Here is a 24697-nt window from a genome sequence, read left to right as displayed (position 1 = left end):
ACACTCATTAATATATATGCACCCACGATCGGAGCACCTATGTAATAAAAACAATTACTAAGAGAGATAAAGGGGAAAACTGATGAGACTAATATTGTGAGAGATTTTAGCACCATATTAACATGACTAGACAGATCTTCCAGAGAAGATAAATAAGACAAAAGAGAAATTAAATGATACAATAGAAAAATTAGAGTTGGTAGATATTTTAAGAGCATTGCACACCCAAAAAATAGGATATAGATTCTTTTCAAGTGCACAATGAACATTTTCTAGGATTGATCATCTACTTGGGCACAAAAGATGCCAGAACAATTTAAAGATGATAGAAAGTATCTCAAGTATCTTTACTGATCACAACACCATGAAACTAGAAATCAGCTACAGAGAAACAAAGGAGAAAAAAGGAAAGTATGGAGATTAGAACACATGCTATTAAAATACCAATGGGTCAATGATGAAATAAAAGCTGAAATTAAAAAATACCTTGAGAGAAATGAAATTTAAAACACAACCACACAAAATTTATGGGATGCAGCAAAGGCAGTACTAAGAGGGAAGTTAATAGTGACACAGGACTTCCTCAAAAAACAACAATGTCAAATAAAAAATCTAACCCACCAGCTAAATGAATTAGAAACAGAAGAGCAAAAAAATCCAAAAGGCAGCAGAAAGAAGGAAATAATAGAGACCAGGGTGGAAATAAATTAGATAGAGATTAAGAAAACAATAGAAAAATCAATCGAAGCAAAAGCTGGTTTTTTGAAAAAGTAAATAAAGTCGACAAAACTATGCATAAATTCACAAAGAAGAAAAAACAGAGACCACAAATAAGCAAAATAAGAAAAGAAAATGGAGAAATTACAACAAATGGCATAGAAATACCGAACAGCATACAAGAATATTATGAAAAAACATGGAACCAAAATGGATAACCTATAAGAAACAGAGAGTCCACCAAGACCAAATCAAGAAGAAACTGACCACTTGAACAAACTGATCACTAGAAATAAAATGTAATTAGCAATAAAAATATTCCTACAAATAAAACTCCAGGACCAGATGGCTTCACTGGGGAATTCTACCAAACATACAAAGAAGAACTCATACCAGTCCTTCTCACACTCTTCCAGAAAACTGGAAAGGAGGGAATACTCCCAAACTCATTCTATGAAGCCACCATCCCCCTGATACCAAAAACAGGCAAAGAAACCACCAAAAATAGAGAATTAGAAACCAATATCACTGATGATAAATCCGTACCAAAATGTTAGCAAATAGAATCTAAAAGCACATAAAAAAGATTACACATCATGATCAAGTGGGGTTCATCCGAGGGACACAAGGGTGGTTCAACATACGCAAGTCAATCAATGGAATCCATCCAATCATCAAGAGAAAGGACAAAAACCACATGACCATCTCAATAGACGCAGAAAAAGCATCTGATAAAATTCAACACACATTTATGATAAAAACTCTCACCAAAGTGAGTATAGAGGGAACATATCTCAACATAGTAAAAGCTATATATGACAAGCCTACAGCCAGTATAGTACTCAATGGTGAAAACCTAAAAATCTTCACACTAAAATCTGGGACAAGACAAGGCTGCCCACTATCACCACTCCTATCCAACATAGTCTTGGAAGTCCTAGCCACAGCAATCAGGCAACAGAGAGCAATAAAAGGGATCCAAATTGGAAAAGAACAGGTAAAAGTGTTACTATATGAAGTGACATAGTACTATATATAGAAAACCCTAAGAGGTCCACAGAAAAACTACTAAAGCTGATTGAAGAATTCAGCAAGTTAGAAGCTTATAAGATTAAAGTTCAAAAATCAGTTGCATTTCTTTACACTAACAATGAATCAACAGCAAAAAGAAAGTAAAGAAACAATCCCCTTTAAAATAGCACCCAAACAAATAAAATACCTAGGAATAAATCTAACCAAGGAGGTGAAAGTATTATACACAGAAAACTATAAAACACTGATGAAGGAAATTAAAGAAGACTTAGAAAATTGGAAAGATATCCCATGCTCCTGGATTGGAAGAATCAATATTGTTAAAATGGTCACACTGCCCAAGGCAATCTACAGATTTAATGCAATCCCTGTGAAATTACCCAGGACATACTTCACAGAACTAGAACAAATCATAAAATTTATATGGAACCACAAAAGACCTAGAATTACCAAAACATGACTGAAGAAAAAGAAAGAGGCTGGAGGAATAACACTCCCAGACTTCAGACAATACTATAGAGCTACAGTAATTAAAACAACCTGGTACTGGTACAAAAATAGACATATGGACCAATGGAACAAAATAGAGAGCCCAAAAATTAACCCACAAACTTTTGGTCAACTAATCTTTGACAAAGGAGACAAGAATATACAGTGGAAAAACACAGTCTCCTCAGCAAATGGTTTTGGGAAAACTGGACAGCAGCATGTAAATCAATGAAGTTAGAACACTCCCTTACACCATACACAAAAATAAACTCAAAATGGATCAAAGACTTAAACATAAGACAAGATACAATAAACTACCTAGAAGAAAATATAGGCAAAACATTATCTCATATACATCTCAAAAGAGTTCTCCTAGGGCACTCTAGCCAAGCAATAGAAATAAAAGCAAGAATAAAGAAATGGGACCTAATTAAACTTACAAGCTTCTGCACAGAAAAGGAAACCATAAGTAAAACAAAATGACAACCTACAAATTGGGAGAATATTTTTGCAAATGAAACCGACAAAGTCTTGATCTCCAGAATATATAAGTAGCACATATGACTTAATAAGAAAAAAACAACGAACCCAATCCAAAAATGGGCAGAAGACCTAAACAAGCAATTCTCCAAGGAAGGAATACAAATGATCAATAGGTTCATGAAAAAAATACTTAATATCACTAATTATCAGGGAAATGCAAATTAAAACTACAATGAAGTATCACCTCACACACTGAGAATGGCCATCATTCCAAGTCCACAAATGACAAATGCTGGAGAGGCTGTGGAGAAAAGGGAACCCTCCTACACTGCTGGTGGGAATGCAGTTTGGTGCAGCCACTGTGGAAAACAGTATGGAGATTCTTCAAAAGCCTAGGAGTACAATTACCATGTGACCCAGGAATACCGCTCCTGGGCATACATCCAGAAGGAACCCTTCTTCGAAAAAACACTCGCACCCCAATGTTCATAGCAGCACTATGTACAATAGCCAAGACATGGAAACAGCCTAAATGTCCATCAACAGCTGACTGGATAAAGAAGAGGTGGTATATGTATATAGTAGAGTAGTATTCAGCCATAAAAGACGACAACATATTGCCATTTGCAGCAACGTGGATGTTCCTGGAGAATGTCCCTCTAAGTGAAGTAAGCCAGAAAGAGAAAAAAAAATACAATATGACACCTCTCTTATATGGAATCTACAAAAAAAAAAAAAAAAAGAACATAAATACAAAGCAGAAACAGACTCATAGTAATAGAATACAAACTTGTGGTTGCTGGGTGTTGGGGGTGTGAAAGGTAAGACTGGGAGTTCAAAATTTATAGATACTGACAGGAATATGTAGAATAGATGAACAAGATTATACTGTATAGCACACGGAAATATATACAAGATCTTGTGGTAGCTCACAGCAAAGAACAAAATGTGACAATGAATATATGTATGTTCATGTACAACTAAAAAATTGTGCTCTAACTGAAATTTGACACAACATTGTAAAATGATTATAACTCAATCAAAAATATTTTTAAAAAACACAAAACAAACAAAAAAAGAAAAAAGAAAGAAACAAGGGTTGAATTTACACTGCTATTCTACTAATTTTATGTCCAAAAGCTTATATGCCCACCTTAAATACAGCCGTGACCAAATAATCCTGATGCTGAGATGAAAAGTGCTATTCCCAGGTTACCTGCCAGCTTAGAAAGCTACATTGGGAGAGAAAACCAGATTTGGCAAAGCCTAAGATTCTTCTCATCATAAACTCTTAGAGCATGACTGGGTTTTTTTTTTTTTTTCTTTTCTCTGTGTATTTTAGTGATATTTTTGTGTTACAGTTGGACAGCTCAAACAGAGGGTGATTCAGTGAGGGCAAAACATTTAGGGATGACGTCAGGCTTTTGGCCTGGGGAGAAACCTACTGATGTGAGGATAAGGAGAGAGAGTTAACTTCCCAGGGAAATGTAAGGAGTCCAGATGGGGAATGTTGAGTTTGTGGTGTCTGTAGAGCATTCATGCAGAGATGCGTTCAGAAGGCAGAATGTGTGTAAAAGTGAGCTAAAAAGAGGTGTCAGGACTGGAAATAGGGATTCAAGACCCCTGGACAGTTGTCAGAGAGCACAGTGTGCATCAGAGGAGGAGACAGTTGGAGAGCAGAGTAAACTGGGAAGGGACCTCAGACTTGACTGGGTTGGGGATTTTGGTGGCCTTGACCTGAGAAGCGTCAGGGAGAGGTGTGGGTGTGAGGGAGGGGGCTCCTCACACTCTGTCCCAGAACGTGAAACAGTGCCTGGCAGATCGATGCTTGGGAGCCATGGTTGGACAGATGGACAGAGGATGGGTAGATGATGGATGGATAGATGGATGATGGATGGGTGGATGCTGAACGGATTATGGAAGGATAATGAATAACGGATAGATGGATGGATGAGGGATGATGGATAATCAATGGATGGATGTAGGGAAGATGGATGGATGTTGGATGGATGGATGCTGAATGGATGATGGAGGGATGATGGATAATGGATGGATCATGGTTGGATGATGGATGGAAAGTCAGAAAGACAGTGATTTGAGAGATCAAAGAAGGCTTCATGTAAGAGGTGGAACTGAACTGTGTCTCAGCAGTTTGAGACAATGGAGCAGGGCATCCCCACATGAGAGCCCCAGGACTCAGGAATGACCTGGTGTACACAGGCCCAGGAAGGAAGCCACCTGGCTGGACTGTGAGAAAGTGTTATGCAGGAACACTCAGAGGTGATAAATGAGGCCAGGAGTGGTCGGACAGGTCCGAGCCAGCTCAAGACTCCCGCTGCCACACCACATGTCCACCTGCCGGCACGTGGTCCTCACATTTCTGACCCTCATGCCCTGGCACTTCCAGAGGGGACAGGTTCTCAGAGCCGCCACCCCATTTCCAGTGCAAACTGGCTTGCTGACAAGCTCCATTGATAAGGCAAAACAGAGTCATTGGACATTTATGATTGAGGTGGGAAGCCCCATAAAAAAGACCACCAGGACCCCCAGGTAGGGGGACTACTCTCCTGCCAGCACTATCCAGTTCCTTGGCACAAATTGTTGATCTCACTTTTGCCTCTGAAATGGCTTATTTCCAGGAAAGTATAACTTACACCTAAAATTCTATTGGTTCCCTGAGCTAACTTCTGATTGGTCCATTTGTAGCACTTCATTTGCATTTAGCTCCCTCCTGATTGGTTATTTCTCTCACTCCTGATTGGTCCATTTCCCTCACTCATGATTGGTCCATTTCTACAATGCTTCTTCCTAATTAGTCAACTTTGTTATACCTTATTTGCATATGATGTTACAAAATGATGCAAAGTCTAGAGTGATAGCCTATAAAAGCGTATGTATACCTGCACATAGGGTCCAGAGCTCACAGTGTTAACTCCCCTTGGCCGGCTGGTGTGATAAACCTGAGTTCTCCAACTCTCCGAAGGCTGCTTGCTCTCTCGCCTGGATCCAGGTTGCGATCACAACTGAAATGAGCTGAAATGACTCGTACTTTAAACACATGAAATTGGTTTTGTGTGAATGAACTTTATGGGGAAAATGCAAAGGAAGCTGGCAGAGCCCTTGGGTCCCATGGTTCTTGTCTGAGCACATGATGAAGTGTGGAGACTGACTGGGGCCTTCAGAACAGAGTTTTCAGGCTGGCTGTCTGATTGAAAGTTGGGCATGAAGGAAGGGAAAGAGATGGTGACGACTCCTGGAGGTTTGACTTTTCTTGTGCATTTGTGTGGGATATTTTACCTTTTTTAAAAAAATAGTTGTGTTTGTGAGAAGCATCAGCTTTAATTTGACCTCAGAGAAGTAGTTAAGAATATATTTTTTATGTATTTTCAATTTCTTGGCTTTGTTTTCATTGGCTATTAACAAAAGTTTGTGCAAGTGGTCCTTTTGCCACTTGTTGGTGACATTTGCGGTTCCTGATTTATGTTTCATGTCCTAATGTGTGGGCACATGTATCTAGAAGAGTTTTAAATGAGAAAGTGGACTCCTTAAGGGGGAGCCCTACATTTGCTACCAAAGCTAACTGAACGTGGAACAGTGGACAGGGTGACACCTCGTGAATATTAGAGGTTTGCTTCTTGGAAGAAGTTCCTGGACACATGGGTGTTTCCTAGGGCTTTTCATGGCTTTCCCAAGACAGGACAGTGCTGTTCCATGTCCTCTGTCTGATGAATTTCTGAATTATTTCTCCTTAATCATTCTCTCAAATAACAGACATTATCATCTAAACCAATGTCTAAAATAAGAAGCATAAATATGTTTGAAACATACTCCAGCAATAGTGATGAATCAAAATGATCACTTCCCACAAATTTCTTCCTTTCTCCCTAATCCCAGATGCCAAATATTTCCCACCATTAATGACGGAGTCACTGCTCATGTGCTCCCAAAATTCACTTGGTATAAATAGCTGCCTCACAGGCATAACCTGGTTCCTGGGCTGTGGTGGCACGTGCTAGGTAAACCTGGGGTGAGTGTCTGGGCCGCCTGGTGTGGCAGGTGACACACCCCACCCCAGACGGGGTTCATGGACAAAGAGAGATGAGCTTAGAGGGGTATCAAGTGATTCAGGGGGCCTGGTACTGAGCTGGAGGGCAAAGGGAAAGGAGGGGAGGGTGACACCAGAGAGATTTCCATCCCAGACTCAGCTGCCTCCCTGATGCTCGATGGCACCACCTGAGGCCACCAGGGGGCAGCAACATCCTGGACTTGGGGACAGTACTTGCTACTTGTACTGTCTTGTATGAATTTTCAACAGCTGCCTCCCATGGAACCCCTCTTATGCCCCACAGCGTTTGCACCCCAATAATTGATCTTCAAAAGTGCTAATAAATGGCCAGATACTCAGATTCACGCTGCATTGGCAAAACACCCCAGAGACAGAGGATGGTGGGACATGAGAATTCTCCTAAGAGTGGGTAAGAGGAATTCAGGTGATGCTGGTCCCCAGCTCTGCCATTGATTCCTGGGAAATAGGACAATAGGATCTTGCAACCTCCAGGGACCCTGTCCTCTCCTTTCCCCAGTAGCACCGAGGGGATGTCCTGGGATTCCTCACCCAACAACCATGATGGCTCCCACCTGGAAATATTGGAAAACCCTAGGTTGGAAATCTCACACACACTGTCATGGACTCAGTCTGTCCTGACTCCAAATGTGATTAAAGAGTTTATTCATTCTTAAGGTCTGCTGTCCAGGAATAGAGAAGTGTCTAGAATCAAGTCCAGGTCAGAGGGGTGTGGAAGAAGGGACGGGATCAGATTTGCATGGAGGGCCCACCCTCCTCTGCAGCAGGGGGAGGGGATAAGAGAGGTCTGGAGGACCAGTCACAGGGTTGGGGCTCAGAAGGCAGCGCTCTGGGGCATCTCCACCATGGCCTGGGCTCTGCTCCTTGTCACCCTCCTCACGCAGGGCACAGGTGAGGCCCCAGGGAAGAGACATGGGGACATCTGGCTGATTCTTTGTGTCTTTGTCCTCAGGGTGACCTGGCGACCAGGCCTGAACTGACCTGAGTGTGTCTTTGCTCTTTTCAGGGTCCTGGGCCCAGTCTGCCCTGACTCAGCCTCCCTCGGTGTCTGGGACTCCAGGACAGACGGTCACCATCTCCTGTGCTGGAACCAGCAGTGATGTTGGGTATGGAAGCTATGTCTCCTGGTACAAACAGCTCCCAGGAACGGCCCCAAAACTCCTGATTTATGAGGACAGCAATGCAGCCACAGTGATCCCTGATCGCTTCTCTAGCTCCAAGTCGGGCAACACGGCCTCCCTGACCATCTCTGGGCTCCAGTCTGAGGACGAGGCTGATTATTACTGTGCCTCATATAGAAATGATGACACTTCTCACATTGGTCCATGTTCATGGGGAAGTGAGACCAAAACCTGCCCTGAGCTCACTCAGCTCCTCTGTCTTGGACATCTCATTTGTTTTTCATGTTTGTGTTTTTGAAATAATTACACGTTTTAACACAACTGGAGAGGTTTCATGAAGAACTCCTGCAGAACCATTCCCAGATGCATTATTTTGTAACACTTGCCACAGGTGCTTTTCGGATACCCCCTCTCCTCTCTGTCTCTGCATTTGTGTGTCTAGATGCACATCCATTAACACGTGTACACGACGCTCACACAGCAACACAGAACGTTTATTTTCAAAATCACTGGGGAACAACTTCTATCTTCCAGCATCTGAGCCTTCACATTTCTTCTTAAATACACTTCAGAATCCATAAAATACATCATTTTGAGGTCAAAAAATCATTGGTTTTTAATATATTCACACCTTTGAACAACCACGAACACATTACCTTCCAGAGCATTTCATCCTCATAAAACGAAGGCTTCATCCATCACCAGTCAGTCCCCTTTCCCGGGTGCCTCCAACTTCCAAACCATTCACATGCTTCCAGCCTAGTCTAATTTTTCACATAAGTGCACATGGCCCGTTGTGTCTGGCTTCTGTCCCTTTTTTATACTGTTTTCAAGATTCCTTCCTGTTGAAGCGAGTGTGAGTAACTCCTTCTTTTTTGTGACTGAATAACCCCACCCCATCAGCACGTGCCTGACTCTGTGAGCATCTGAGTGCCCCGTGCATAAGCACCAGCCCTCGGCCGTGACCAGCTCTTCCCTTTTTGCTAGAACTCTCCCTGGGTTTGTGCTGAAACTGCCCTGTCCTGGCTCCGACCTCATTTAGGGCAAATCAGGATGGATGGTCACAGGGATAGCTAATTTTACGTGTCACCTTGATGGGCCACAGGCTGCCCAGAGGACAGATTACTTCTGGATGTGTCTGGAAGGCTGTTCCTGGGTGAGATTAACATTTGCTCTGTGGACTCAGAAAATACACTGCCCCACCCCACGTGGGTGGGCATCACGCAAGATGCTGAGGATCTCTATAGATTAAACTGGGGGAGGGTTTCACCTCATTTGTCCCATCTTATTGTATGAGCTGAGGCATTTCATCTCCCCTTCCCCGGGGAGGGAGGCAGGGGGAGGGCAGAGCCTGGGTGTCCAGCTCCACCCTGCTCCTTCTCGGCCCAGGTCTTACCATCCGTGGTCGCCAGGAGGCAGCAGGGCATGGATTTTGGGAAGGTGGTTAGTGTTACCGCGTCTTGTTCAGAGGTCCAGTAGCTGCTTGGGGAACCAGTCTTAAGTGGGTCAAAAGAGAATGGTGTCCAGTATCTACTGTGTCCAGAAATTCCTTTACTGGAAGTGCCAGTGAACATCCCACCCGCAGACCAGCGCAGAGCAAAGACAGGGTGATGTCTGAGCAACTTACACTGGGGACTGAGGAGGACTGGAGGGATCATGAGAGGTCCCAGCTCTGCCTTGGACCCTGGGATGGGGGCATCGCATGTCCTCTAACACCCAGGCTGGGACACCCTCCTCCCCTTGTCCCCCACAGAAGGAGGAGTCCTGGGACCCGTGTGCCATTAACAGCACAGTTCCCACAATAGGAGGAGAGGACACACCAGCTTGGCTCCAGACCCTGGGCTCTGTCTTGGTCTCAGCCTGTCCTGACTCAGAAAATTCATGTCAATGAGTTTTAATCACTCTGGAAGCTCTGCTGTCTCGAGATGAAGACTTTCCCAGAATCAAGGGACAGGTCAGGGGTGGGGCAGAAGGGGCAGGAAGAGATTTGCATGGAGGCCCTGCCCTGTGCAGCAGAGGGAGGGGATAAGAGAGGTCTGGGGACCAAGCCCAGGGTTGGGGGCTCAGAAGGCAGCACTCTGGGGCATCTCCACCATGGCCTGGGCTCTGTTCCTTGTCACCCTCCTCACTCAGGGCACAGGTGAGGCTCCAGGGAAGGGACATGGGGACGTCAGGGTGACCTGCGGCCCAGCCCTGGACTGACCTGAGTGTGTTTCTGCTCCTTTCAGGATCCTGGGCCCAGTCAGCCCTGACTCAGCCTCCCTCGGTGTCGAGACTGGGACACCATCTCCTGCACTGGAACCAGCAGCAACATTGGGAGCTATAACTAAGTATTGGTACCAACAGCCCCCAGGCACGGTCCCCAAACTCCTGATTTATGATGTCAGTAGTCGGCACTCAGGGATCTCTAATCGCTTCTCTGCTCCAAGTCTCGCAACACGGCCTCCCTGACCATCTCTGGGATCCAGTCTGAGGACGAAGCTGACTAATACTGTGCCTCATATAGACGTGGTGGCACTGCGCACACTGGTCCACGTTCCTGGGGAAGTGAGACCGAAACCTGCCCTGAGCTCACTCAGCTCTTCTCTCCTAAGCTCAAGCTTTCATTTGTTTTTGGTTATTATTTTATTTTGGAAAAATTCCAAACTGAAATGAACCTTTAAGGGTAATACAAAGAACTTCTCGTAACCTTTACCCCAAATGGCCAATTTTGGTCATTTTGACACCTTTACATCATCTCCTTATCTCTCATTTTCTCTCTCCTTCTAAATAGGCATGTGTACTTGTATGTTTATATGCAAACTTATACATAATCAGACGGACACAACACACACCCCCTGCCCTCTGTGAAGTCTCGAAATCTGCTGCACCGTGAGCCCCTCCTAAAGTGATAACTAGTGATGGAGGGTCTCAGGCTTATTCTGCTGTTACAAGTCTTTTCTCAAAGACCCTCAGCAGCCCCAGGCTTTAGCCTCAGGTCTAAGTTGCGAGCCATTGTGGAAGATGGGGACAGAGGGATGTGTGAGGATCTTCGCTAATAGGAAGATTGAAAAGGGGTTGGGAACGTGGGAGAGGTGCCAGGCCCTGCTTTGGTGCCTGAGAATTGGCAGCTAGGACCCTGTCCTCACCCTTGTCCAACACGGCAAGTTGGGGTATCCCACACATCCACATGGTAACTCCTATAACAAGACAATATAGGGACATCCCAAGGGTGGCTCCTATCCCAGGGGACAATCTCTGGGACAATGGTGAGGTCCATTCCCTCTTCTAAATGATGAGGTCCAAACAGAGCCCAGAGGATTAGGGCAGAGAGACTGAGTCTGGCATTAACTTAGGAGCAGGGGAGGAAATGGCATTGATTCAAATTGCTACATACTGTCCTGTCCTCAGAGTGGATTGGAGAATAAAGCAAATCGTCACTTGACTCATGGTCCAGAGACGCCTGGGCAGGTGCATGGGCTCAGCTCCTCCTCCTCACCCGGGGTCATCACTGGCTGATTCCCATTGACTGAGTGTGGACCAGGGCAGGACGCTAACCAGAAGCACAGAGGCTCTGAGCGAGGAGGGATGGGGAAGGAGTCCACATCCACAATGAAATGTTTTTTTAAAATTGTAAATTGAATACTCTGGAAATGAGAAACAAGGGCTGAGTTGGTATTTAAAACGGGGAGAAGAGAAAGAGGTTTTGGACCCCCTTTCTGGTCCCCAAGCACATAATAAACTATCTTATGGTTCCTGGTGAAAGGGGATGGGAAGTGATAAATCTGGGAATTTAGGATTAAATATTAGCCACTATATATAAAAATAGATTTTTAAAAAATTTTCCTCTATATAGCACAGGGAACTATGTTCAATACCTTGTAACAACCTATAAAGAAAAAGAATATGAAAACAAATGTGTGTATGTATACGCATGCCTGGGACACTGTGCTGCACACCAGAAGGTGACACATTGTAACTGACTATATTTTAATTTAAAACAAAATTCTATCGTTAATCTTTTTTTTTTCTTTTCTAGCTTATCGAAGAGAGTGTTTTACTTTTTTTAACATTTTTTTGAGTTATAGTCATTTTAAAATGTTCTGTCAAATTCCAGTGTAGAGCACAATGTTTCAGTTATACATGAACATACATATATTCATGTCACATTTTTTATCGCTATGAGCTACCACAAGATCTTGTATATATTTCCATGTGCTATACAGTATGATCTTGTTTATCTATTCTATGTTTTGACATCCCATTCTGTCCCTACCCACCCCACACCCCCTTGGCAACTACAAGGTTGCATTCTATGTGTATGAGTTTGTTTCTTTTTTGTATTTATGTTTTAGTTTTGTTTTTTTTTTTTAGATTCCAAATATGAGCGATCTCATATGGTATTTTTATTTCTCTTTCTGGCTTACTTCACTTAGAATGACAACCTCCAGGAATATCCATTTTGCTGCAAATGGCGTTATGTTGTCAGTTTCTATGGCTGAATAGTATTCCATTGTATAAATATACCAGCTCTTCTTTATCCAGTCAGCTGTTGATGGACATTTAGGCTGTTTCCATGCCTTGGCTATTGTAAACAGTGCTGCTAGGAATATTGGTGTGCAGGTGTCATTTTGAAGTAGGGTTTCTTCTGGATATATGCCCAGGAGAGGGATTCCTGGGTCCTATGGTAAGTGGATTCCTAGTCTTTGGAAGCTGTTTTCCATACTGTTTTCCACAGTGGCTGCACCAAACTGCATTCCCACCAGCAGTGTAGGAGGGTTCCCTTTTCTCCACAGCCTCTCCAGCATTTGTCATTTGTGGATTTTTAATGATGGCCATTGTGACTGGTGTGAGGTGATACATCATTGTAGTTTTGATTTGCATTCCTCTGATAATTAGTGATATTGAGCATTTTTTCGTGTGCCTAATGATCATTTGTATTTCTTCCTTGGAGAATTGCTTGTTTAGGTCTTCTGCCCATTATTGGATTGGGTTGTTTGTTTTTTCCTTATTAAGTCGTATGAGCTGCTTATATATTCTGGAGATCAAGCTTTGTCGGTTTAATTTGCAAAAATTTTCTCCTGTTCCGTTGGTTCTTATTTTGTTTTACTTATGTTTTCCTTTGCTGTGCAGAAGCTTGTAAGTTTCATTAGGTCCAATTTGTTTATTCTTGCTTTTATTTCTATTGCTTGGCTAGACTGTCCTAGGAGAACATTTTTGTGATATATGTCAGATAATGATTTGCCTCTATTTTCTTCTAGGAGGTTTATTGTATTTTGTCTTATATTTAAGTCTTTGATCCATTTTGAGCTTATTTTAGTGTACAGTGTCCAGGAGTGTTCTAGCTTCATTGCTTTACATGCTGCTGTCCAGTTTTGCCAACACCATTTGCTGAAGAGAATGTCATTATTCCATTGTATATTCTTGCCTCCTTTGTCAAAGATTAGTTGACCACAAGTTTGTGGGCTCATTTCTGGGCTCTCTTTTCTGTTTCAATGGTCTATATGCCTGTTTTTGTACCAATACAACGCTATCTTGATTTCTGTAGCTCTATAGTATTATCTGAAGACTGGGAGAGTTATTCCTCCAGTCTCTTTCTTTTTCTTCAGTCATGCTTAGGCAATTGTAGGTCTTTTTTGGTTCCGTATAAATTTGATTATGATTTGTTCTAGTTCTGTGAAATACATCCTGGGTAATTTCGTAAGTATTGCATTAAGTCTTTAGATTGCCTTCTGCAGTGTGACCATTTTAACAATATTGATTCTTCCAATCCAGGAGCATGGGATATCTTTCCATTTTTCTAAGTCTTCTTTAATTTCCTTCATCAACGGTTTGTAGTTTTCTGTGCATAATTCTTTCACTTCCTTGGTTAGATTTATTCCTAGGTATTTTATGATTTTGGGTGCTATTTTAAACGGGATTGTTTCTTTAATTTCTTTTTCTGGTGATTCATCATTAGTGTAAAGAAATGCAACTGATTTTTGAAGGTTAGTCCTGTAACCTGCTATCTTACTGAATTCATTGTTCAGCTCTAGTAGCTTTTCTGTGGTCCTTTTAGGGTTCTCTATATATAGTAACATGCCGTCGGCATATAGTGACACTTTTACCTCTTGTTTTCCAATTTGGATCCATTTTATTCCTCTCTCTTGCTTGATTGTTGTAGCTAGGACTTCCAAGACTATGTTGAATAGTGGGCAGCAGTGATAGTGGGCAGCCTTGTCTTGTCCCAGACTTTAGTGGGAAGCATTTGAGTTTTTCATCAGTGAGTACTATGCTGACTGTAGGTTTGTCATACATAGCTTTTATCATGTTGAGATATGCCCCCTCTATACCCACTTTGGTGAGAGTTTTTATCATAAATGGGTGTTGAATTTGATCAAATGCTTTTTCTGCATTTATTGTGATGGTCATGTGGTTTTTGTCCTTTCTCTTGTTGATGTGATGTATTCCATTGATTGATTTGCATATGTTGAACCACCCTTGAGTCCCTGGGATGAACCCCACTTGATCATGATGTATAATCTTTCTTATGTGCTGTCGGATTCTATTTGCTAATATTTTGGTGAGGATTTTTGCATCTATTTTCATCAGTGATATTGGTCTGTAATTCTCTTTTTTGTAATGTCTTTGCCTGGTTTTGGAATCAGGGTGATGGTGGCTTCTTAGAATGAGTTTGGGAGTATTCCCTCCTTTTCAATTGTCTGGAAGAGTTTGAGAAGGACTGGTATGAGTTCTTCTTTGTATGTTTGGTAGTATTCCCCAGTGAAGCCATCTGGTCCTGGACTTCTATTTGTAAGGAGGTTTTTTATTGCTAATTCGATTTCATTTCTAGTGATCGGTTTGTTCAAGTGGCCAGTTTATTCTTGGTTCAGTCTTGGTGGACTGTATGTTTCCATAAACTTGTTCATCTCCTCTAGGTTATCCAGTTTGCTTCCATATAGTTTTTCATAATAGTCTCATATGCTATTCTGTATTTCTATGTTATTTGTTGTAATTTCTATATTACCATTACTTATTTTGTTAATTTGTGCTCTCTCTTTTTTCTTCTTTGTGAGTTTGGCCAGAAGTTTTTCAATTTTATTTACTTTTTCAAAGTACCAGCTTGGATCTCATTGATTTCTCTCTCTTTTTTTTTTTTTTTTTTTTTTTTTAATCTCTATTGTATTTATTCCCCCCTGGTCTTTATAACTTCCTTCCTTCTGCTGCCTTTTGGGTTTTTTGTTCTTCTTTTTCTAGTTCTTTTAGCTGGGTTCATTCTTTCTACTTGGGTTCATTGTTTATTTGAGATTGTTCTTCATTTTTGAGGAAGGCCTCTATCGCTATAAAATTCCCTCTTAGCACTGCCTTTGCTGTGTCCCATAAATTTTGTGTGGTTGTACTTTCATTTTTTTCTTGTTTGTGGTAGGTTCCCCTGTGGTTTCCCTGCCCTGGGTCAAGTCCCACAGCTGTTGCCTCCCGAGCCCCCTCAGGGAGAGTTTGGGGTGAAGGGTCCGGATCAGTTCTGCTACATGTGCCCTTGAATAGAAACACCAATAACTGTCCCTGGTGCCTCCTCCTCAAAGCACCATGAAGACAGGGGACAGAGGGACAAGGGGACCATCGGGCCGAGGAGGTCAGATGGGATGACTGGTGGACACGCCCAGATTTCATTTGGGGCCAGAAAAAGAAATTGACCTCTAATTTACCACAGCTGTTTGGGTCCCACTCCTCACCTTCAGCTCACAAAAAACAAGGAGTAATATGGGGGATGATTAGCCAACTACATCTGGACCCCTGCACAGGACAACAGGGGGAGCCACGGCTGGCCCTTTGTTCAGGGCTCTGTAATGGCCAGTGTGTCCTGACTGAGAAAACATATCCAAGGATTTTAATACTCTCAGGTTAGCTCCTATGTTCAGGGATAGAGAAGCATCCAGAATCAAGTCCAGGTCAGGGGGTGGGGGAAGCAGGGACAGGAGCAGATTTGCATGGAGGCCCCGCCCTGCTCTGCAGCAGAGGGAGGGGTAAGAGAGGTCTGGGGGGCCAGGCACAGGGTTGGGGGCTCACAAGGCAGCACTCTGGGGCATCTCCACCATAGCCTGGGCTCTGCTCCTTGTCGCCCTCCTCACGCAGGGCACAGGTGAGACTCCAGGGAAGGGACACGGGGACATCTAACTGAGCATTTCTGTCTCCATCCTCAGGGTGACCTGGGCACCAGCCATGAACTGACTCAAGTTGTTTTAGCTCTTTTCAGGGTCCTGGGCCCAGTCTGCCGTGACTCAGCCTCCCTCAGTGTCTGGGACTCTGGGACAGACGGTCACCATCTCCTGCGCTGGAACGAGCAGTGACGTTGGGAATACATACTATGTCTCCTGGTACGAACAGCTCCCAAGAACGGCCCCCAAACTCCTGATCTATTGGGACAGCAGTAGAGCCTCAGGGATCCCTGATCTCTTCTCTGGCTCCAAGTCGGGCAACACGGCCTCCCTGACCATCTCTGGGCTCTAGTCTGAGGACGAGGCTGATTGCTCCTGTGCCTCATATAGAAGCAGCTACAGTGTGCACAGTGGTCCACGGTCATGGGGAGGTGAGACCACAGCCTGCCCTGAGCCCTCAGGCTCCCCGTGGCTCTGCCTCTGCTGGTTGTCCATCTGCTTCTGTTGTTGAAGCATCAGAGCTGAAAGGAGACCTGGGAACCTGCAGAAGGATGAGAACCAAGAGGAAGGCATCGTTTTCATGTTTATTTTCCCTCCTCTTCATCCTACAACTAAGCGGGCTGAGCCAGGGGTCAGGGACAAACCCTGGGTCTCTCACAGTTGCCCTCTCCTCACCTGGGTGACCCTTCTCCGGGAACCACACTGCAGAGGGCTGTCTCCCCAAGATGATGGGCTCCTTGCAAGGTGGCTCCACAGGAGGATGTGCTGGAGGGTGTGTCCCTCATTCCTGAGGGACATCAGGACACGTGTCCCCATGAGGAGCCAGTGCCGGTTGTAGGTGGAATCCCCATTAATCTAATAACTGTCAGAATTCAATTTTAAAGTGGGCAGAAGTGTACTGGGTTCAATAGTTGCATTTTCTTGAAATTGGGAGACAGTTTCAAAATGCAACCTTTCATAAAATTGAAATTATGTGAATTCACTTAAATTGATGAGATGAAAAACAAAGTGCATTAGGAATCTATTTGCTGCATAACAAGTCACATCCACACTTACAAGTGAAGAGAAGAACAGTTGATTTCTGCTGTTTTCTGCCACCTACCACCTGGAGCAGCTCTTCTCTGTGCTTGTGTCTCCTGGTTCTCATGAAGGTGCAGCCCCGTGTCAGCAGGGCTGTTTCATTGAAGGCTCCTCTGTTTGGAAGACCCCCCAATCAGGCTCACCCCCTGCCCGCCATGTGCCCACTTTTCCTAAACACATCATCTTCCTGATATATCTGATTTTTTTACCCTTGCCAATTAGGCCTGTCATTTTCCAAATTCCATGCTAGTCTCCATGTGAATAATCATATTTCTTCATCCCAGCATTTTCCATTGGACCAGAACCACAGGTCTTACTATCTATCTGGTCATAGCTCTGGTGTATTGCTGAGAATCGGCAGCAAGTTCATTTCTAGACTGTACTGTCATTGGGATAATAGCTGCTCCTTGGTTTGGGGTCCGGGAATCAGACTGTTTTCCCTCTCCCAGAATATCCTCTTTTACTTCGTGCCCTCCCCCATGGCTGTGGGGACAGTGGGGCGTTCTGTCCCTCTGTCTGCTCTCCTGTTCTCTTTTTCTATGTGATAGGCATCTGCATTTAAGACTCATCTTACATTTTTGTTAGAAAACCTTTTTTTTTTAAATGAGATTGAGCTCAATATGGCTGTACACATCTTAAAAAGTCACAGCCCAAACACTTTACCGACATGTGATATCAAACATCCTCCTGAATATCGTGACTCTGAGCTTGCAGTTTAAACAATCACTCCGGCTCTTTATGGGCAGATGTGTGTGTCTGTGCATGAGATTCTGAGCAGTGGTCAGTCTTGTGTCCCTCCATGAGCCCTGCCCTCTCCAGTCCCCACACCAGGTCTCTAATGTTTAACACACACTAAATTAAGAGACTCTCATTTTGCCTCTTTGCATGATCAGAAATCTTTGGACAAATTTTCATCCAATCTTTGAAATATATTTGGAAATATACATCATAACGAGTATCTGGTTTTTAAGATAAATTATATCTTGATTCTGTGCATCTCCAGGAAAAGAAAACCTCAGGACACAAGGAAACAGATTCAAAACACAAGCATCTGTTCCATTGTGCCTCATCAACTGTGATGCCCCAACTGTATTCTGGGCTCATGCGGGGATGGAGCTCTGGACTGAAGGTGGATGTTGCAGCGTCTCCAAAACCTGGAAGTGGGACCTGGTGGGGTGTGCATGGAGGGGATTTTCCTTCAGAGTCAACAGCAAATTTGGGTTCTGCACCAGGGACGTCCAGGAGTCCCACCTAGGTCACATTTTCTGGAGCAGAGATGAAGAATCCCTGATGAAATTAACTTACAATAAAAAAAAAAGTCTCATTTGTATGCGGGATTATATACATACTCTTGGCCATCTTTATATTTGCAACACACAAGTACAATTCATAAAAAATATCCAATGAAGAATCACAGTATACGTCTATCAAAATTCATCAAATTGTACATCTTAAATGCATGTAGTTGACGTTACAAGAATCACACCACAATAAAGGTGTTAATTAAAAAAAAAAACATGAATCACAGTGAAACGTGTTAAATGAAGAACGTTCTTGCAGGTGGTTTGTATTACTTATGACCCCACTGCAAACTTTTTAAAGGACAAAATGCAGAGGGAAGCAGTGGGCATTAGCCTGTGCGGCTGGACTACGTGGCTATTTCCCCCAGAACAAGGACAGTCGGTGTGCTGCCTGGCACAGGAGTCCCTCCTAATACTGGGGACCCCACAAGAGAGGCGTGTGGTGTCCTGAGGTGAATCGCGGGGGCTCAGGGAGCACATGAGGTCAACGTGCTTGTTGCTGCAGCAGCTTCCGTGAGGGCACGTGGGGCTGCATCTGGGCTTCCCCCTTTGGATCCAGGAACCACAGAGAGAACCCAGAGTGGTGTGGACAGGAGCCCACACTGAAAGGCAAGGGGGCAGACGTTGCAGTGTGGACAGGAGCTTGTTCTTGGGGTGCTATGTTGTCAGTGGGGAGCAGCAGAGAATTTTCAGTGCTCAAGACTGAGTGATTCCCTGGGGTGACCCGGGAGTGGTGACTTCAGTGCAAACCACGATGCTCTGATCCCATTTACCCCTGGGTACAGAGGGAAGAGAAGGGAGGAAGCCTTAGCTCCTGCTTGTTTACTCAGGCCATCCAGTGTCCAGGGTCCCCAAGTACTCAGGCCACAGCTTTTGTCACTAAGAAGACTCCCAGGATCCTAGAGACTCACGCTTGTCACTGTGATTTCCTTCAGGAGACAAAGCAGAGCCAGCAAAGGGCAGCAGAGGATGAGGTGAAGTCTGAGAAAACCAGGAGAAGCTTCCAGGAGACCTGTCCCAGGGGAGCCACAAGGAAGGGCTTCCTCCCCAGCATCAAATTGTGACAATGTCCAAGAATAATTGTGTCCCAAGGAGGCTCCTCGGGCCATCAGGTTTCTTACCTTCTCTTAGACTGGTCTCCCAGCAACCTCTGCCTGGCACCCACCAAAATTCTGGACTTTCAGGGGAAGGTCAGTGGTTCAGCCTAAACCATAAGTTTACATAATCCCATAGGGTCAGTGGGTCATTCTTATCAGAGAAGAGTTGGAGCCTTCCCAAAATGAAATTCCCAGACACAAACCAAGGGCCAGTCTTGCAAGCAGGTCTTTCCAAAGACTTTAGGCTCAACCTAAGGGCAGTTCTTCCCTGCACAAAACCTGTGTGTGTGCCTGCCCCTGGGATCAGGTTAGATGCAAGGAAAACCCAACTTTTCACCATCAAGTCAGGTTAGGTTCTATCTCAGGCTGCGCTCTCTCTTTGTAAATGCACACACAGAAGACACACGCACACACAGCAGCACGCGTGCAGACACACACACACACATACATGAGCCATCACTCCTGGAGCCCCCTCCATGTACCCGGAAAGGAAACAGGGATCTGCTCTGTGGGTACCAGGTGCTCCTTTTGCCATCAACTGTGATCTCTGTGACAAGAAGCAGGAGCATCAGCTGAGTTGCAAGGGGAGGCAAGAGAAGTGGGGGATCAGAGTTGAATTGTCAGCCACCCTCAGCTGCCTCCCTGGCCACCATATGCCCCACCTGAGGCCACCAGGGGGCAGCAAGGGACAGGGTTTGGGGAAGGTTCCCCTGCGGTTCACCTGCCTAGGGTGAAGTCCCACAGCTTATGCCTCCTGAAGCCCGTCAGTGAGAGTTTGGGGTGCAGGGTCCCCATCGGTTCTGCTTCATGATCCCTTTACTAGAAACACCAACAACTGTCCTGGGGACTCCCCCTCAGAGCACCACAGAGACAGCGGACTGAGGGACAAGGGGACAATCTTGCTGATGAGGTAAGATGGAGCGAGGGGTGGACACACCCAGCTCTCCTTTGATGTCAGGACGAGAACAGATTGAATCTCTAACTAATTCCAGCCCTTCTATCCCCTGTCATCACTTTTGACACATAGAATTGAAAATAATTTGGGGGGATTGTTAGCCAACGATACCTTCACTCTAGTACAGAATGACAGGGAAACAAAGGGTGGATCAAATTCGGGGGCCCTGTAATGGTCAGTGTGTCATGATAAAAAAAAATCAGAGTATTAATTCTCCCAGATTGGCTCTGTGTCCATGAAGGCAGAAGTATCTCCACTAAATGGCCAGGTCAGAGGGGGTGGGAAAGCAGGGACAGGAGCAGGTTTGCATTAAGGCCCTTCCCAACTCTGCAGCCGGGGGAGGGAATAAGAGAGGTCTGTGGGACAAGGACCAGGGTTGGGGGCTCAGAAGGCAGCGCTCTGGGGCATCTCCACCATGGCCTGGGCTCTGCTCCTTGTCACTCTCCTCACTCAGGGCACAGGTCAGGCTCCAGGGAAGGGGCACGAGGATATCTGGTTCCTCCCAGTTTCTATGTCCTCAGGATGACCTGAGACCAAGCCCTGAACTGACCTGAGTGTATTTTTGCTCTTTTCAGGGTCCTGGGCCCAGTCTGCCCAGACTCAGCCTCCCTCGGTGTCCGGGACTCCGGGACAGATGGTCACCATCTCCTGTGCTGCAACCAGCAGTGATGGGGCTGGAAAGTATGTCTCCTGCTACCAACAGCTCCCAGGAATGGACCCAAAACTCCTGATTCATGAGGTCAAAAAGGAGCCTCGGGGATACCTGATCGCTTCTCTGGCTCCAAGTCTGGCAACACGGCCTCCATGACCATCTCTGGGCTCCAGTCTGAGGACGAGGCTGATTATTTCTGTGCCTCATATCACAGTGTGAGTTACCACACAGTGGCCCAATTTCATGTGGAAGTGACACCAAATCCTGCTCTGAGTTCACGGGCTGTCTCCTTGCTTGGAAGAGTCTCCACGCCCTGAGCAGCGGGCTCAGGCAGCTCGGCCATGAGTTGTCTGGGCACCTCTCTCCTCCCACACCAAAGGTGACAGGAAACACGCACCTGGGATTATTCCCTTGGGAGGGTAATTGCTTCCTCTTCCCATGTGACATGGGTCACAAATGGGCCACTCTTTCCACATCTCATCAGCAGTATGATGATTAGTGGTCAGTGTCTACCTGCCTGGGGGAAGAGGTGCCCGTGCTGCTGCAAAAACATCATGTTCGATATCTCTGTGAGGCTGTTTCCAGAGGAGATTAGCACTGGAATCCATTTACTTAGTCAAGAAGATCACTGGTGCCAATGCTGGTGGGCAGGGTCCATGAGTGGAGGGTCTGAATAGAACAGAAATGAATGGGAAGGGGCATATGCTCCCTCCACGTCATCAGAGACATCTTCTCCTGACTTGGGTCACTGGCACTGCTGGGTCTTCAGTTGTTCAACTCAGACCTGGACTTACATCACTGGCCCCTGAGTCACAGGCCTCTGGAAGCAAACTGAATTAAATCACTAGCTTTCCGGGTTCTCCAGCCCCCTGCCGGGGTGATGTCCCCCGCCAAGGGCAAGGTTACAGTCATGGCCAGCAGAGTCCCAGCAACCATCAGAACAGTCTGACAGGCACGTATCAATGACCCTGGCTTGGTGATTGAGGTATTCCTAGTGGTGAAATAGGCAGGAAGCGGGCTCAATACTTACTTGGCCTTATAAAAAAAAAAACACGTGTAGTTCCAGTGAGCAAAAGTTTAACTTAAATCACAAAAAGAGCATCACAGCCCCTAAATCAGTGGATTCCCAGCCTGGAACCAATTTACAGACCCAGATCCCTATGAAGAAAACGGAGGCTTCATCCCCTTGAGGAAGAACTCTGGTACATCACTGAAAATTCATATTGTTGATTTTTCTCCCAAGCTTCCCCAAAGGCACCAATAGCCTTTATCGGGGTAATTGTGCACTGGGGAAAAGGAAATAATCAGGCTTTGCAGGGACTACTGGACTCCGGTTATGAACTGACTTTGATCCTGGGACCCAAACCTCACTGTGGCCCTCCAGTGAGAGCCGGGGTTTCTGGAGATCAGCTGAACAGTGAACAGTGTTTTATCTCACATCTGTCTCAAAGTGGCTCAAGTCGGTCCCCGAATCCATCCTGTGGTCATTTCTCCAGTTGCAGAATACAGTTACCACGTGGCCTGAACATCCCACCATGAACTGAGTGCCATCTGAACCACCGAACTATATGGCCAGGTGCCCTTGGCAAAGAGCACACCACAGGTGGGCAGCTGAGCCACTGTGGCCCCTCTCAGGGCATCCTCCAGGGACACGGTGAGAGGACACCCTCCGTGGGCAGCACTTCCGGCAGCACAGCTGTTCATGCTTTTTGGAAGGAGAAATGGCCAAGCATGCAATTATACACCGAGTCATGGTTTTGGCAGGATGGTCAAGGACTTGGAAGAAACAAGATAGGAAACTTGGTGAAAAAATTAATTTGGTGAGAGGTATGTGGATAGACTTCTCCAGGTGAGCTAAAAAAATAAAGTGAAGGTATTTGAGTCAACTGTGAACATTCACCACTGGGTGACTTCAGTCCAGGAGGACTTTTGTAATCAAGGGGCTAGGATGACTCACTGTGCAGATCCCAGGCAGCATCTCTCCCCAGCCTCCTGTGTCTTCCTCCCATGGCCTCATGAACAGGTGTCAATGGTGACCGGGCCAGAAATTATGCAAGGACTCAGCAACGTGGGCCACCACAAACCAAGATCAACCAGACAGTCCAAACAGGTCTGCTCATAGCCCAGAACCTTCGGGAATGAAAGTTTGAGTCACCACCCCCACCCCAAGTTCAAGAACCATGACGAGCTGAGACGTTTGCGGAAGGCAAAGGAAACAGAGCCTGAGCAGCAGAAGGAGGGGGCTGTGGATCCCAGCTGTGCCTGCGGGACTGGCCACGGACATGAGGGCTGCAGGCATCAGGGGTGTCTCCTCTTTACTTTGTTGTGAGTGTGTGTGTGTGTGTGTGAGACTCTGTGTTTGTCTCTTTGTGTCTGTGTGTGTGTCTCTGAGTGTGTGTCTGTGTGTGTGTGTGTGTATACACATATTAAGCAAACACCTTTGTTTTCCTTCCTCTCTCATCTCCTTATCACGTGACTAGAAGTCACCTGCACTTCTCAGGGAGTCCCTGGGCTCCATTTAGGATTCAAACCTCCCAGAGGGAAATAATCTCTAGAGGTTTAGTGGTGCCTCAGTCTCCCAAATCCCTGCAGCTGGCTGATCCATCTTACAATGTGAGGGCCACCAGCTAATCACATCAACACGTCTAAAATACCCAACCCAGCCCCGCGGAGGAGGGTCACACCCCCCACTACATCTTCCTCAGCCGCTCCCCTGAGAATTGAAATAAAACTTACTAAATAGACATTCAGCCCAGGGCAAGGAGTCCCAGGTCCACATAAATGACCAGACTTTGGGGTGAATCCAAAGGGGAGTCTCCAAATGACCACACATGTTCCCTTTATGACACAATGTGCAAGAAGACACAGACAGTATTTGATAGCAAGTCACTGGCTGGACTCGAGGACTTCTAAGCTCATGTAGAGCATAAACTTGAGATATTTCACTTAGAGGTTTTCAAGAAAAGACCGAGGGAGTCAGTCACAGGCCCAAAGATGAGTCCTTCAGGCCTGAAGTCTCTTTGGAGTAAGGAGACTTTTGGACGTGTGAGAAACAGGGGGAGCTGTGGGTCCACGTCTGTGTTTGTGGGGAACTGGCCCAGCTGTGAATCTTTTCAGCTGACATCTTTGCACTTCCCATGACTGTCACCACGCAGCCCTCAGCAGCTGTGATGACCCTCACACCGAGGGAGAGTGGGTGACAGAAGAAGGGACACAGAAATAAAGCCCTCAGCACCCCCACACTTCCACACACCCTTCATCTGGCAGGTTCTCTTCCCACAGGGACTCAGCCCTGGGGGCAAGCAGGAAGCTGAACTGGGGATTTGCCTGAGAGCCACTCTTCATAAAAGTAATGGAGAAGAGGAGAGGTAAGGCTGGAGGAGACCCAGTGTTGCCACCACGCAGTGGGGACAATGCCCATGGGAAAAGCAGGACACACAATGAAAGGTCCACAGGTCAGCCGGCGATGAGCTGGTACACTGAAGGCAGGTCGCCCGTAGAGGGGAGCTGCGCATAAGAAACTGGCAAACTACCACTTCTCTATCCGAAGTGCGGACCAACCAGGTCACCAG

At 45.5% G+C, this 24697-nt stretch overlaps 2 protein-coding genes and 1 long non-coding RNA gene across 14 annotated transcripts in view; all 3 read left to right on the top strand.

Moving 5' to 3' along the window:
* LOC116149956 (immunoglobulin lambda-1 light chain-like) overlaps positions 1–24697 on the top strand; it is a 151152-nt gene that overhangs the window by 17717 nt on the left and 108738 nt on the right. The gene's annotated exons all lie outside the window — the stretch shown is intronic.
* The window catches only part of LOC116149951 (immunoglobulin lambda variable 1-40), a 269579-nt gene that overhangs the window by 141555 nt on the left and 103327 nt on the right, over positions 1–24697 (top strand). Inside the window, exons 1-2 of one of the 12 annotated variants that reach the window (XM_064481410.1) lie at positions 7636–7696; positions 7812–8116. The exons of 9 other annotated variants lie outside the window; for them this stretch is intronic. In XM_064481410.1, coding sequence (XP_064337480.1) covers positions 7651–7696; positions 7812–8116 — 351 coding nt within the window. In that variant the 5' untranslated portion in view covers positions 7636–7650. Of the gene's footprint in view, positions 1–7635; positions 7697–7811; positions 8120–24697 lie in introns of those variants that run through there. 2 more of the 12 variants (XM_031442382.2, XM_064481411.1) reach the window with 2 other exon arrangements.
* On the top strand, positions 9997–16217 carry LOC135319763 (uncharacterized). The gene is made up of 3 exons (XR_010378629.1): positions 9997–10066; positions 10155–10262; positions 16129–16217. It is a non-coding gene; the product is annotated as an uncharacterized LOC135319763 (long non-coding RNA).

This window comes from Camelus dromedarius, chromosome 31 (genome assembly GCF_036321535.1).
Source record: "Camelus dromedarius isolate mCamDro1 chromosome 31, mCamDro1.pat, whole genome shotgun sequence".
NCBI classification, from domain to species: Eukaryota; Metazoa; Chordata; class Mammalia; order Artiodactyla; family Camelidae; genus Camelus; species Camelus dromedarius.
The sequence above is the reverse complement of the archived record's forward strand: the minus strand, read 5'-3'. Positions and strand labels throughout refer to the sequence as shown.